Source organism: Echiichthys vipera (genome assembly GCF_963691815.1).
Source record: "Echiichthys vipera genome assembly, chromosome: 8".
Lineage (NCBI taxonomy): Eukaryota > Metazoa > Chordata > Actinopteri > Perciformes > Trachinidae > Echiichthys > Echiichthys vipera.
The window spans coordinates 1,290,635-1,306,374 of record NC_139833.1 but is presented as its reverse complement, the minus strand read 5'-3'; the positions used below and the strand labels follow the sequence as shown (position 1 = coordinate 1,306,374).

The window sequence follows — 15,740 nt, the reverse complement described above, 5'->3', positions numbered from 1 at the left end:
CAACGTGCTGAATTCTCCGTCCACACTCTGGGACGTCTTTAGTGTCTCAGTGACCGCCGCCGTCTACAACGCTGCCGCCATTTTGACTCAGGATGCTTCTCTCCTCGATCGCCTCCATCTTTGTTGGTGTAAAACTTTATCGGAGGAACTTTTTAACTTTTGGTCAAAACGCAGGAAATCCACCGTCTTTAAAGGAATACAGCGACCACTGCACCGACCGCCTCCCTACACACACAACAAAGCATCATCAGCGTAGTTAGTGAAGCCAGAGTTTATTAAAGAGTGTTTTATAGACTTACCTACTGGCCCCTGTACCAGCTCCTCTCATAGTAAAGTCCATTACAGTGGAAGGAGCCCATTGGTGCTTTGTTGTGTGTGTACGGACTCTTCTCATGCTGCTGCAGAGGTTTGCTGTTATTTTCAGCAGCATTAGTGGTTAAAAAAGACCTTTGAATGCCTTCACGGTGCTGCCCCGAGCTAATGACTGTTAGCGACTCGCCAGGATTTCTATTTGATGTATGTAACTGCCGAAAAAGACCAGGGAATGATTTTAGGCCGGAATTTCACTTTCACTCGAGCAGCATTGGTGGGCGGGGCCAGATTGAACATTTTTTGTTTGTCTTTATATGCGGGAAAATCATGTTGATCGACATATTACTCACAGCAGCTTCTGTGTGTGTGTCTGTGTGTGTGTGTGTGTGTGTGTGTGTTGTTTCCAGGACGCCTTGTTCAACTCTCTGCTGGACGACCCCTATCTGAGTCTGCAGCTCACGGGCAAATCCAACCAGCAGGTAACGAACTCTCTCATAACAGCGGCTGAGGGGAGGACGATGTCACCCACCGGCGTCTGAACTGTCCGCTGTAAAGACGGCAGGTCGTGACGCATTTCCTTGTGTCCTCACTGGAACTTCTTCTCGGTTTTAAAGCTCATCACATCACTGAGCTCACTCAGTTGTTGCGTGTCATTTCCTGTCATGTCTCTAATGTCCAAACTCACACTTACCATCCGTACTGCGCCGAAGCAAGAATCACTGCTGAAGTCTATTTTGTTTGAGCAGTTTGAGTACAACTGTGCCGTGGCGCGGCTGACGGAGGCGAGCTTTAATAAAGCACGGATGCACATGCACGAGCATCGACGGCGGTGCTGCGTGCTCTCCGTGACATTACTGCAGATTTGATCAGATGGAAATATTCAAAAGCAGTTGGACAACAAAGAAACTCCAGGGTGGGAAGACGTCTATGAGCAAGAAGCGTTAGAGCCGAGGCGCAGATCATTTCAGCTGATGTGAGTGCAGGCGGGCCCGGGCCACGGGGAAGAGGGGGGGGGGGGCAGTCACGCTACAGCACGGCACGGATCATCTGGGCCACGCGTGAGTGCGTCCTTATGTCCGTTCTCTCAACTTGATCCAGTCGTCCTCGTCTACAGGAGTCTCCATCTTGTCAGACTTTGACTCCGTCTCATTTCCTCTGACCACATGTATGTGACGTTGGGGGGAGGGGCGTACGTCCATTTGGCTGACGTTTACCTCCGAGGAGAAGTGAGGGCCAGAGGCTAGCTGTCACTCAAGAGGCCACGCCCCTAATTAGTACATAAACATTCACCCATCCATGAGTATATTTGTCCTCTGCTTCAGTTCACAGCAGAGAACCAGGGCGACTGTCTGTCTCTGAACCACGGCGGTCTGAGCGGCAGCGGCACCGACAAGAACCAGTTCCCCTCCAACACCCAGGGGCACCTGGACCTGCAGGACTCCGGGGACCAGCAGTTCCTCAACAACCAGAACCAGAACTACGGCAGCGGGGACGGACGACACAACGTGCCCAACATCATCCTCACCGGTGGGTATCGACCAGAGTGTGTGAGAGCGGCTGATGTTGAATACGTCAGAGGTTGGTATTATTTTACATTTACAGTGCAGAAAGGGGGAGATTGCACTTAAAGCTGCATTCTCTCTAATGGCCACTTAAAGCTGCATTCTCTCTAATGTCCAGCAGGAGGAGACTCCACTTAAAGCTGCATTCTCTCTAATGTCCAGCAGGAGGAGACTCCACTTAAAGCTGCATTCTCTCTAATGTCCAGCAGGAGGAGACTCCACTTAAAGCTACATTCTCTAATGTCCAGCAGGAGGAGACACCACTTAAAGCTGCATTCTCTCTAATGTCCAGCAGGAGGAGACTCCACTTAAAGCTGCATTCTCTCTAATGTCCAGCAGGAGGAGACTCCACTTAAAGCTGCATTCTCTCTAATGTCCAGCAGGAGGAGACTCCACTTAAAGCTGCATTCTCTCTAATGTCCAGCAGGAGGAGACTCCACTTAAAGCTGCATTCTCTCTAATGTCCAGCAGGAGGAGACTCCACTTAAAGCTGCATTCTCTCTAATGTCCAGCAGGAGGAGACTCCACTTAAAGCTGCATTCTCTCTAATGTCCAGCAGGGGGAGACTCCACTTAAAGCTGCATTCTCTCTAATGTCCAGCAGGAGGAGACTCCACTTAAAGCTGCAGTCTCTCTAATGTCCAGCAGGAGGAGACTCCACTTAAAGCTGCATTCTCTCTAATGTCCAGCAGGAGGAGACTCCACTTAAAGCTGCATTCTCTCTAATGTCCAGCAGGAGGAGACTCCACTTAAAGCTGCATTCTCTCTAATGTCCAGCAGGGGGAGTCTTTAGCGTGTAGCTTAGCATTTAAACACCACTTTATGTTCATTTTAAATGTGAATTCCTGGGAAAATAAAACTGAAGAAGAAGAATATTCTGAAAGTCTAACATGTCTGCCCTCCTTCCGCCCCTGCAGGGGACTCCCCGCCGGGTCTGTCTAAAGAGATCGCCAGCGCTCTGTCCCACGTCCCCGGCTTTGAGATGGATCCCTTCTCCCTGGACGACCCGCTGAGGATGGACCCCCTGGCTCTGGACATGCTGGACGGCGACCTGATGCTCGCCGACCCGGCCGTGGAGGACTCCTTCCGCTCTGACCGGCTGAAGTGACCCCGCAGCCTCTCCGCGCTCCAGGAGCCCGCGGGGAATCGGCAAAGGAGACGGCCGCCCGGACAGGAAGCGAAGAGGACCGGGAACCGCGCCGCCCGCTCACCACTCCCACCTAGCAGACGGTCTGCAGAGCGAGGTTTGGAAGTAACTTGGGGACCTCCAGGAGTCTTTTGAAGTCTCGGTGAGGAAGAGATTTCTGTCCGAGGTCGGAACGAACCGACGGAGGGGGAGTTTCCCGTCGAAAGGCACTTAACTGAAACGCTCTCGCAATGCTTGAAGTCAAGAAGACGCTTCTCTTTTTTAGGCATTAGCTTGTACGAGTCTTAACCGCATGCTAATGAAAATGCACTCGCATTAATGCAAGCACGCAGGAATAAACCGCTCACCTGACGTCGGCTTTACGTCAGAAAAACCGGCAGCAACAAAAAGAAATTCTGAACCCAGGACACGAACAGACCCTCCCCGAGCTCTCTGACTGTTCTCTGCTCCCCCCAGCAGCGGCGTCGGCCATCGCTCCGCAGGGAGGACGACGCGTGCTTGGATTCTGTGTTTTTTTAATAACCAGCAGTCAGAAGCCAACGCCGTTCATGTTTGTCTTTCTCTGCTTCAGCCACTTTGACAGGAACTCAGCCATAGAGGTGAAGAGGCGCTTCACGCCGCGACTCTCAGGCGTCGTTAGAAAAACAGCCTGAAAAGAGGTCGTGGGATTCTCCTCGGACCAAAACGGGTCAAAGCAACGTCGAGTCGATGAATGAAAAGCAGGTTAAAGGTTTGGGATGAAGCCAAATGATCATAATGTCGCTCCAGATTGAAATCCGTCGGTTATCCTGTGATCACATCGGACGCTTTCCTCAAAACTCCTGAGCTCTTCTCTGCGGGCGGAGGCGTCGACGGCAGTAGAGCTGCACGGCGTGAAGGAAAAAGGCGACGGCGTAGCTGAAAATATCGATTTAACGATAAATACACTGATACTAAAGTACCGTATTTACCACATTATAAGGTCATAGAAAAGACGCTACAGTGGAGGCTGGGGTCACGTTCTGCATCCATTAGATGGAGCTGCGCTAAAGGGAACGTCAACGCAACAGTCAGGGGAGGTCGTCTTGTTGCTTCCTCCACTTCGGCACCATTGATTGGTTCATGTTCAACTCTCTGGCTGCTGATCTGTTCCCGTGTTCTACTGCGTGACTAATGGCCTTGAGTGTAAACTCTGCGTCGTAAGCGTGTCTCTTAACAGGAGCCATTTTGGGCTCTTTACACAAACACACACATGGAAATGAAACGGCACGCTTCACGCAGTCGTATATCTCAACATGCACCGCGCGTTACTTCTTCTACGGGGGAAAATAGAGTCGGCGGCTGCTCACCGTAGTTGGAGACCTGTTGTGGCTCAATATTGGTCCATATATAAGGAGCACCGGATTATAAGGAGCACTGTTGAGACATGTGCCGGTTTTCAGGTGCTCCTATAGGGCGGAGAATACGGTTAACTCAGCTCTGCCTCTGTGCTGCGTTCGCTCCACTGGGATTAAAAAAACATTTCTATTGAACAAATAGAGCTGAAGAAAAAGCGTTTAAGGAAAAGAGAATCACAGTTAAGGAGCGTTTCCATTAGCGTGAAATACCCAGAATGGGGCGGGTCCGTCTCACTGAAACGCCCCTAATTTGCATGTGAAGCGGTCGTTGGTTGTTGCTGATTGGCTGCAGCTCTCAGCAGGACGTGACGTGTGGTCGAACAGACGCCACAACAACACGGTGAAGTAGAGTAGAGACACTTTTATCCAGTGGAGAAGAAGAAGAACGCAGCACAGGAAATGATCCTTGTTAAAATCACACACACACACACACACACACCCGTACTGCAGCGGGGTGACAGCCTGTCTGTCTACAAACACTTTTGCGGCGCCTAGAATATTTAAGGTGGACTGTTGTCTTTCATGTTGAGGTTGTGAATCGCACGGGCCGCCTTAAATCAAGAATATTCTGTTTCTCACTTTGGCGCCGGAGATCCAAACCCGTCCAGAGCGATCCGTCACCTCCAGAGTTTCTAAATCCCTCTGGAGCCTTTTTCTGTAACGAAACACGGCGAGTTAACGGCCGTTTGAGGGGGCGTGGCCTGAAACTCTCGGGGTGGACACATTTGACCCTGAAGGCCTTTTACGTTTTAAAGTTTTCACACTCGGAGAAATCCTGGAGCGTCTTTCCTGATGCGTTCGCTGCCAGAGCTCGACAGTCACCTTTAGAACAGGGTTGCCAGGTTGGTCACAGGCTTTTGTTGTGATTCATTAAGAGACTATGCAGTTAAACGTCAGTGCCATGATGAAGATGTGACGTAAAAGACCCAAGAATGTACAGGATGTGTTTCTTTTTTGTTCCTCTGGTTCTTTTTTCAGTTGAATCAGTTCGCTGTGATGTCGACGGGACAGTTTGACTTTTCTCTGTCGCTGTCCCGCTCCGTTGCCAATCTCACAAATTGGTTGCCGGTGCTGACCTGGCAACTGTGGAGCCCTGTTAGGCCGCGTTCACACGGGTCCGTCTGTCTGCGTGACGTCCTCCGATCTTGCGTTTGCCACGTTCAGCGCGAGAAATGAGAAAACCGTCCTATCTGATCACAGGTAACCAGTTACATCACTTCCTGCCACACGAGTGTCACCGTTTAAACTGTATTTCACTGCAGCCTGAAACATGCTGCTGCTCCTGACGACGTAATAAACAAATAAACAAAACTCCAGGAAGCTTAAAGGCGCGCTCACGTTTTAGGTAAACCCTCTCGTGAGTCGGCCGTTTCACCAACGTCGGGGCGTCGCAGAGACTCAGACGCAAACGGCAGCATCGTGTTTCAGGTTCCACGTTCGTCCACATTCCCTCCGACAGAAGAAATCGCTCACGATGCATCCGACGCACTTGCCTGGAATCATATTTGGCTGCATCTGTAACAGAAGATTATGCATTTCAATGATGAGCGAGTCACACGCAGACGCTGAGCCGGGTTCCCGTCCCGCTGAGGCGTCTTGACGTGGGCGCAGGAACCCTGAGCTCACAGCTCTGCGTCTCTGTTCCTGTTGAAACGTTAGTACGGTCGCTCCATTCGCCCCTCAGGCTTCAGCTTTATCGTCCTTTCAGGTTCTTAAAGGGCAATTCCACCAATGTACACGAACACACGTTTCCCCAAAAACACGAAAGTGCCAAAAGCGAATCGCTTGTGCGTGCAGGGGAACTTTAAAGGGCTGCAGCTGAGGATAATCTCTTTATGATCGAGTTCACAAAGACGTGAAACAGGAAAGTGTCACATTAGAGAAGAAGCTCGGATCCAAGAATCAGCTGAAAAACTCTATTTTGACAATCGATTCATCACTAAAGTCACGTTCATGCTGTTTTCAGCCTCGCAGACACGGAGACGTCCGACTTTTCTTTGTTTAAATCATATTTAGCTGAATATCTTTTTAGTTTTCCACTTTTTTCTGACGCACTTTTGTTTGAAAAGGACCAAAACTCTTCAGAATATTCTAAAAAGAAGAATCCTGTCAAAGACGTCACAGAAAAATAATCATCATGGTCTCAAGATTTCAATTTTAAATCCAGAATCAACGGAAACTAGTTTTTTCAGTTTCAGCTGAATCAAAGCTGAGAGCAGGTTCGATTCTCTCTCAACCGACGCAACGACACAGCGTAGCTTTCCACCGCTAGCATGCAGCTAAAGACACAGCGCGACGTTAGCTTAGCAGAGCCTGCAGCGCCGCTGTTCCAGACGCCACGATCGCAGCCAGAGTCGGACACGACAGAAGAAAACACAGATGTGCGTCAGCGATGAAGTCTTTTCATGCTCCGTGACAAAACGCGAAAGTTGTAATTCCACCGTTTGGCCACTATGTCACATTGACCTTAAGCCCCGCGCACTTCCTGGGGTTTGATGCATTCAGGTGCACCTCGTAAACCCATGCTGCGTTCAGGTTCCCTTCGTAAACCCGTGCAGCATTCAGGTACACCTCAAAAACCTGGGCAGCGTTCAGGTGCACCTCGTAAACCCATGGTGCATTCAGGTGCACCTCGTAAACCCATGTCGCATTCAGGTGCACCTCGTAAACCCATGCCGCATTCAGGTGCAACTCGTAAACTCATGCTGCGTTCAGGTGCACCTCGTAAACCCATGCCGCATTCAGGTGCACCTCGTAAACCCATGCTGCATTCAAGTGCACCTTGTAAAGCCATGCCACATTCACATGCACCTTGTAAACCCGTGCTGCATTCAGGTGCACCTCTTAAACCTTTGATGCATTCAGGTTCCCTTCGTAAACCCATGCTGCATTAAGGTGCACCCCGTAAACCTTAGATGCATTCAGGTGCACCATGTAAACCCACGCCGCATTCAGGTGCACCTTGTAAACCCATGGTGCATTCAGGTGCACCTTGTAAACCCATGGTGCATTCAGGTGCACCTTGTAAACCCATGCTGTGTTCAGGTGCACCTCGTAAACCCATGCTGCGTTCAGGTTACCTTCGTAATACCGTGACGCATTCAGGTGCACCTCTTTAACCCATGGTGCATTCAGGTGCACCCCGTAAACCTTTGATGCATTCAGGTGCACCTCTTAAACCCGTGCCGCATTCAGGTTCACCTTGTTGTGGAACAGCTCACGGTGCAGAATTTCAAAATGTTTAAATCAAAAAATTTAACTTAATCGTAACTTTGGAATCGAAAATCAAACGTATTTGCAGATTTTTAGCATCATGAGCTTCTATTTTATCGGTTCAGCTTCTGAAAAGTGAATAATTTTGGGGTTTTGAACTTTGAAGACGTCCTTTCGTTGCGTGTTTACATCATTTATAGACCGAACAACAGATAAAGTCAGTTCTCAGCTGCAGCCCTGGTTCTTTGTTGCACCTGTAACCGCGCCCACAGTGATGTCACTGCGTCCTGGAGTGCACCTGTACGTCACTGCCGCCAGGTAAGGCGTTGGATATCCAGGGGCGTCACTTCCTGTGCCTGAACTTTAATCTGAAATCCTCTCTCAGCCGTCACCGACGACGTGACGCAAGCTTTAAACGACAACACGCCGTCTGTTGGCGGGATTGCCCTTTAACCCCAGTCACTGTGATTGACAGCCCTTAGCCCCGCCCCTCTCTACCTGCACTTGCTGCACCTGTGTTTTAAGCCCCGCCCCCAGGGCCGAAGCATAGCAACCTATTTTTTATGTAACAGAGGTAAAATATTAATATTATTCTGACTATAAGAAGTTTATTTTTTAATCCGCAGTGGTTTAAATCTGTATGTACATAATTTCTCAGATAATATCTTTAAAAAAATAAAAAATAACGTATATTTAAGACGAGAGACGTAATAAAAACGAAAAGTTGTGGACGTTTGACGCCTGAAGTGAGTTTGTGAACACCAGTGTGTGAGGTTAGCGTTAGCGTTAGCGTTAGCATGTGTTTCTGTTCTTTTATGTGACGAATGCGTTTTGTTCTTTTTTTATTTCACTTTTAAATCACAAATAACAGAAAAAGTGCAAAAGTGAAGTTTCTGTGTTTTCACATAAAAACGTTTTTTACCTTTGGACTGAATCTGAATGTTTCCCATCGGGAGAATTAACCGGATATAAAATCTGTATTTTCTATTTTTTAAAAAGTCACAATCATCAGAAAGAGTCAGAAAGTTGTTTTGTTTAAAGTAGAAATTATTGTAGAATTTTAATTTATTTAAAAATGATTCATAAAACACACGAAGAAGAAAAAGATGTGACTTTATTTACTAAATTAATTTATTAAAATTGATTTTCTGACCTCCGTTAAAAACCATTTCAGTCGATATTAAATCAATAAATAATTAAATGTGCATAAAAAATAAACTACTTTAGTTACAGATGGGGCAGTTTTGCCAAATGTACATGAATGGGGCGACTGTGTCTCAGTATAAGAGTGGGTCGTCCTCCATTTGAGAGATTGGCGGTTCGATCCCCACCTCCTCCGGGCCACACGTCGAAGTGTCGTTGGGCAAATAACACATCAAATGCTGAAGAAATCTCTTTTTTGGGGGGAAAATTATGCATATTTTAAACTTTTGTGACGTCAGCAGAGTGGAAAAGTGTTAAAACAAAAACGTGATTAAACTTTATTAATGTATTTATTAAACATCGACTGAAATGGCGTCTGATAAACAAAAGTTCAGAGGTCGTATTTCTGATATTTAACCAACGACAAATCCACTTTTCTCTGTTTTTGGGAAAAGAAATTAAAGCAAAATAAAAGAATCGAGTCCAAAATTTAATTTAATTTGACTTTAAAGGTTCTTTGTGTAACTTTTATTCATTTATTAACGTTTATGAACGTGTTCGTCTGCGACTTCAACCATTAACTGCAGTGGAACCTAAGCTAGCTAACGTTAGCTTCAGGTTTCACTGGGCTAACGTTAGCTTTAGGTTTCACTGGGCTAACGTTAGCTTCAGGTTTCACTGGGCTAACGTTAGCTTTAGGTTTCACTGGGCTAACGTTAGCTTTAGGTTTCACTGGGCTAACGTTAGCTTCAGGTTTCACTGGGCTAACGTTAGCTTCAGGTTTCACTGGGCTAACGTTAGCTTTAGGTTTCACTGGGCTAACGTTAGCTTCAGGTTTCACTGGGCTAACGTTAGCTTTAGGTTTCACTCGGCTAACGTTAGCTTCAGGTTTCACTAGGCTAACGTTAGCTTCAGGTTTCACTGGGCTAACGTTAGCTTCAGGTTTCACTGGGCTAACGTTAGCTTCAGGTTTCACTGGGCTAACGTTAGCTTTAGGTTTCACTGGGCTGACATCAGCCACATGCTAACGTTAGCTTCAGGTTCACTGAGCGAACGTCAGCTTCAGGTTTCACTGGGCTAACGTTAGCTTCAGGTTTCACTAGGCTAATGTTAGCTTCAGGTTTCACTGGGCTAATGTTAGCTTCAGGTTTCACTGGGCTAACGTTAGCTTTAGGTTTCACTGGGCTGACATCAGCCACATGCTAACGTTAGCTTCAGGTTCACTGAGCGAACGTCAGCTTCAGGTTTCACTGGGCTAACGTTAGCTTCAGGTTTCACTAGGCTAATGTTAGCTTCAGGTTTCACTGGGCTAACGTTAGCTTTAGGTTTCACTGGGCTAACGTTAGCTTTAGGTTTCACTGGGCTAATGTTAGCTTCCACCACAAAAAGATGCAAAATGACTGAAAATAGATGAAAACCTCCTGTTCCTTTGTCCTTAAACAGGTTTAATGATGCTGTGTAAACGGCCTGTTTAACATGGGGCTCAATGAGAAACTGCTCTGTTATGAAACCTGCCCCTAGTGGACACTCAGAGAACTGACGCTGACGGAGCTTCCTGGTTTTCATCGCAACCAATCAGGAACAAGAACACACCTGATCCATCAAACACACCTGTGTGAAGGCGACTCAGGGGCTGGAGAAGAAGAGTCAGGTGTGTGGGATGAAAACCTGCAGCCACAGCGGCTCTGGATCAGTGTGAGACGCCTGCTTTAAAGAAGAAGAAGAAGAACTTTATTAACACACACACACACACACAGGCCTGAAATACACACACACACACAGGCCTGAAATACACACAAACAGACACACACACACACACACACAGACAGACGCACACACACACACAGGCCTGAAATATACACACACACACAGACAGACGCACACACACACACACACACACACACACACACACACACAAAGGACCTATAAACATGCATTAATGGAGAGATGTCAGAGCTGCCAATGGATCGGCACCCCGAGCAGTTGGGGGTTTGGTGCCTTGCTCAACAGCATCTCGGCAGTGCCCAGGAGGTGAACTGGCACCTCTCCAGCCACCAGTCCACGCTCCATTCATGGTCCACACAGGGACTCGAGCCGGTGACACTCCGGTTCACCCATGGACCGAGCCGCTGCCGCCCCGAAGAGTTGCCACCTGCGTCGGCTTCAAAGAGAACGAGATCAAAGCTTCAGTTTGTGTGAAGCTGTAAAAATGTTCTGTAAATAATATAAATACACAATATATATGATGTATTTATAATATTATAAATACATCATATATATTATATTAATTATTTATAATATTATAAATAATAAATATAAAGAACGTTCAGGGCCGGGACGGGTCCAACAAACACCGCGCTTCCACCCGGGACCACGTCCCGTTACTGTCCTGTTAGAGTGTGTGTGTGTGTGTGTGTGTGTGTGTGTGTGTGTGTGTGTGTGTGTGTGTGTGTGTGTGTGTGTGTGTGTGTGTGTGTGTGTGTGTGTGTGTGTGTGTGTGTGTGTGTGTGTGTGTGTGTGTGTGTGTGTGTGTGTGTGTGTGTGTGTGTGTGTGTGTGTGTGTGTGTGTGTGTGTGTGTGTGTGTGTGTGTGTGTGTGTGTGTGTGTGTGTGTGTGTGTGTGTGTGTGTGTGTGTGTGTGTGTGTGTGTGTGTGTGAGAGAACCTGTTGAGTAACGTGCAGTTCCAGATTCTGCCAGCAGGGGGAGCTGTTGACCAGCGAGGTTGTGTGTGTGTGTGTTTGCAGACTAGGGATCAGTTTAAGGCCATATTTCATATTTTCATTTTTTATTAATGTTCGACGTTAATTGCTCTCATATTAATATTAATATTATTAATATTCTGTGTTTTTTGCTCTGTGTTGGAGCAGTAAGTTGACTGTTGTTGTTGTTGTTGATATTTTGATGACTCGTCATAAATCACCAGGGGAACTCGAGTGAGTCGTGAATATGAAAATGATTTTAAGCTGCGTGTTTTTCTGAAGCAGCAGATTTTCACTTTATTTTACAGGAAATAAAGAAACGAAACCTGGAAAAGCTGCAGTTTGTTTAATTTTCTTTATATATTTATAATATTATATTTAATATTACATGTTTGTTTATGTATTTATATATTTATATATATTATATTTAATAATACATGTTTATGATGCAGAGGAAAATCTACCAGTGTTGTTAATTAATCATTAAAAATGCAACTTTTAATCCACTCAGTTCCGTTCTGCATGATTTTACTGTTGTTGTTGTTGTTGTTGTTAATATCAAGGACAGTGTTTATGTTTATGTAAACATCCACAGACACAAATCATTTGTTTATTATTTATTATTTCTGACAGCTGCAGAAACTGAGACACCGGAAACGGACAAACTCTGGCTTCAAAATAAAAGTCTTAATAAAACCAGTAAAGCTGCTGAAGAGATGATCAGTGACACTTAAGTGGAGTCTCCTCCTGCTGGACATTAGAGAGAATGCAGCTTTAAGTGGAGTCTCCTCCTGCTGGACATTAGAGAGAATGCAGCTTTAAGTGGAGTCTCCTCCTGCTGGACATTAGAGAGAATGCAGCTTTAAGTGGAGTCTCCTCCTGCTGGACATTAGAGAGAATGCAGCTTTAAGTGGAGTCTCCTCCTGCTGGACATTAGAGAGAATGCAGCTTTAAGTGGAGTCTCCTCCTGCTGGACATTAGAGAGAATGCAGCTTTAAGTGGAGTCTCCTCCTGCTGGACATTAGAGAGAATGCAGCTTTAAGTGGAGTCTCCTCCTGCTGGACATTAGAGAGAATGCAGCTTTAAGTGGAATCTCCTCCTGCTGGACATTAGAGAGAATGCAGCTTTAAGTGGAGTCTCCCCCTGCTGGACATTAGAGAGAATGCAGCTTTAAGTGGAGTCTCCTCCTGCTGGACATTAGAGAGAATGCAGCTTTAAGTGGAGTCTCCTCCTGCTGGACATTAGAGAGAATGCAGCTTTAAGTGGAGTCTCCTCCTGCTGGACATTAGAGAGAATGCAGCTTTAAGTGTATATTAGCAGTATTTTCAGAATAAAAGTCGTATTTATCAGTAAATACACTGTTACTTCCCTCCCCTTGTGGCGGTTTGCACCAATATAAGAAATGGTTGCAACAGCCTTTTAAAAATAAATTAATTTATAAAGGCTTTTATTTTGAAGGTCGTGGGCGGAAGCGTGCCTGGTGCTCGTCGTCGGGACTTGACGCCGCCGCGGCCCCGAGCAGACGACAGAAACATGGAGGTCCATGTGAGGGAATGACCGAACCATGATCCTCCAGCGGTGTGTGGGACAAACCGGCAGAGACAACCAGGTACGGCCGCCCCCCGGGCCCCCGGGCCGGGCTTTAATGTCGCGTCACCGGCCCCGGTGACTGTTCCCGTCCACGACCGAACAACCGGGGGTTCTGTCGTTTAACGGGGACCTCGGTGCGCCCATTATCGGACACGCCTCTTCATTCTCTTCACGTAAATAAACAAAAATAATCATATTTTAAATCATGTTTTAACGCGTTTGATGCACGTTTGGTTGTTTTTGATGCGTTTATGTAAAAACAATAAGCATAAAGCGTGTCCGATAATGGAACTACGCGGGGGTTAGATTGCGTTGCAGCTGCAGCCGACCGTCACACGGTTGAACTGACGCAGAGCTCAGTGACTCGGTCCCCGCGCGCACCGTTTTAACTCACGGGCTCGTTTCCGGTTCAATCCAAAATCAGAAACGAGTTTTTGGAAATTATCGTTTTTGAAAAATATCATGCACAGGCCTGTCCGATAATGGAACCAGAGACCATGCGTGTGGAGGTTTAAAGCTCCAGCTGCTCGGGCCTCTCTCTCTCTCTCTCTCTCTCTCTCTCTCTGTCTCTCTCTCTCTCTCTCTCTCTCTCTCTGTCTCTCTCTGTCTCTCTCTCTCTCTCTCTCTCTCTCTCTGTCTCTCTCTCTCTCTCTCTGTCTCTCTCTCTCTCTCTCTCTCTCTCTCTCTCTCTCTCTCTCTCTCTCTCTGTCTCTCTCTCTCTCTCTCTCTCTCTCTCTCTCTCTCTCTCTCTCTCTGTGTCTCTCTCCCTCTCCCTCTCCCTCTCTCTCTCTCTCTCTCTCTCTCTCTCCCCCTCTCTCGTTGCGTGTTAATGACGTCATGTTTCAGACTAAAGTCGTAGTGTTTCAGACTAAAGTCGTAGCGTTTCAGACTAAAGTCGTAGTGTTTCAGACTAAAGTCGTAGTGTTTCAGACTAAAGTCGTAGTGTTTCAGACTAAAGTCGTAGCGTTTCAGACTAAAGTCGTAGCGTTTCAGACTAAAGTCGTAGCGTTTCAGACTAAAGTCGTAGCGTTTCAGACTAAAGTCGTAGTTTCAGACTAAAGTCGTAGTGTTTCAGACTAAAGTCGTAGTGTTTCAGTCTAAAGTCGTAGCGTTTCAGACTAAAGTCGTAGCGTTTCAGACTAAAGTCGTAGCGTTTCAGACTAAAGTCGTAGAGTTTCAGACTAAAGTCGCAGCGTTTCAGACTAAAGTCGTAGTTTCAGACTAAAGTCGTAGAGTTTCAGACTAAAGTCGTAGCGTTTCAGACTAAAGTCGTGTTTCAGACTAAAGTCGTAGCGTTTCAGACTAAAGTCGTAGCGTTTCAGACTAAAGTCGTAGTGTTTCAGACTAAAGTCGTGTTTCAGACTAAAGTCGTAGCGTTTCAGACTAAAGCCGTAGCGTTTCAGACTAAAGTCGTGTTTCAGACTAAAGTCGTAGCGTTTCGGACTAAAGTCGTAGCGTTTCAGACTAAAGTCGTAGCGTTTCAGACTAAAGTCGTGTTTCAGACTAAAGTCGTAGCGTTTCAGACTAAAGCCGTAGCGTTTCAGGCTAAAGTCGTAGCGTTTCAGACTAAAGTCGTAGCGTTTCAGACTAAAGTCGTGTTTCAGACTAAAGTCGTAGCGTTTCAGACTAAAGTCGTAGTGTTTCAGACTAAAGTCGTAGCGTTTCAGACTAAAGTCGTAGCGTTTCAGACTAAAGTCGTAGCGTTTCAGACTAAAGTCGTAGCGTTTCAGACTAAAGTCGTAGTGTTTCAGACTAAAGTCGTAGTGTTTCAGACTAAAGTCGTAGTGTTTCAGACTAAAGTCGTAGCGTTTCAGACTAAAGTCGAAGTTTCAGACTAAAGTCGTAGAGTTTCAGACTAAAGTCGTAGTGTTTCAGACTAAAGTCGTAGCGTTTCAGACTAAAGTCGAAGCGTTTCAGACTAAAGTCGTAGAGTTTCAGACTAAAGTCGTAGCGTTTCAGACTAAAGTCGTAGCGTTTCAGACTAAAGTCGTAGACTTTCAGACTAAAGTCGTAGAGTTTCAGACTAAAGTCGTAGAGTTTCAGACTAAAGTCGTAGCGTTTCAGACTAAAGTCGTAGCGTTTCAGACTAAAGTCGTAGCGTTTCAGACTAAAGTCGTAGCGTTTCAGACTAAAGTCGTAGTTTCAGACTAAAGTCGTAGTATTTCAGACTAAAGTCGTAGCGTTTCAGACTAAAGTCGTAGCGTTTCAGACTAAAGTCGTAGCGTTTCAGACTAAAGTCGTAGCGTTTCAGACTAAAGTCGTAGTGTTTCAGACTAAAGTCGTAGAGTTTCAGACTAAAGTCGTAGTGTTTCAGACTAAGGTCGTAGTGTTTCAGACTAAAGTCGTAGCGTTTCAGACTAAAGTCGTAGCGTTTCAGACTAAAGTCGTAGCGTTTCAGACTAAAGTCGTAGTTTCAGACTAAAGTCGTAGTGTTTCAGACTAAAGTCGTAGAGTTTCAGACTAAAATCGTAGTGTTTCAGACTAAAGTCGTAGTGTTTCAGACTAAAGTCGTACAGTTTCAGACTAAAGTCGTAGCGTTTCAGACTAAAGTCGTAGCGTTTCAGACTAAAGTCGTAGCGTTTCAGACTAAAGTCGTAGCGTTTCAGGCTAAAGTCGTAGCGTTTCAGACTAAAGTCGTAGCGTTCAGACTAAAGTCGTAGCGTTTCAGTCTAAAGTCGTAGTGTTTCAGACTAAAGTCG

The 15,740-nt window shown here is 46.2% G+C and overlaps 2 protein-coding genes across 11 annotated transcripts in view; both read left to right on the top strand.

Moving 5' to 3' along the window:
• Positions 1-8,535, top strand: part of LOC310950369 (CREB-regulated transcription coactivator 2) — a 30,078-nt gene extending 21,543 nt beyond the window's left edge. For 6 of the 9 annotated variants that reach the window (XM_083918127.1, XM_083918126.1, XM_083918125.1 and 3 more), the window contains 3 exons: positions 720-791; positions 1,635-1,839; positions 2,791-8,535. In XM_083918127.1, coding sequence (XP_083774253.1) covers positions 720-791; positions 1,635-1,839; positions 2,791-2,981 — 468 coding nt within the window. In that variant the 3' untranslated portion in view covers positions 2,982-8,535. The remainder of the gene's footprint in view (positions 1-719; positions 792-1,634; positions 1,840-2,790) is intronic. The other 3 variants (XR_014593293.1, XR_014593294.1, XM_083918124.1) reach the window with 3 other exon arrangements.
• A 4,424-nt stretch (positions 8,536-12,959) lies between these two features.
• The window catches only part of dennd4b (DENN/MADD domain containing 4B), a 42,460-nt gene continuing 39,679 nt past the window's right edge, over positions 12,960-15,740 (top strand). Inside the window, exon 1 of one of the 2 annotated variants that reach the window (XM_083918100.1) lies at positions 12,960-13,060. The gene's annotated coding sequence lies outside the window, so the exon portion shown is untranslated. The remainder of the gene's footprint in view (positions 13,061-15,740) is intronic. The other variant, XM_083918101.1, reaches the window with a different exon arrangement.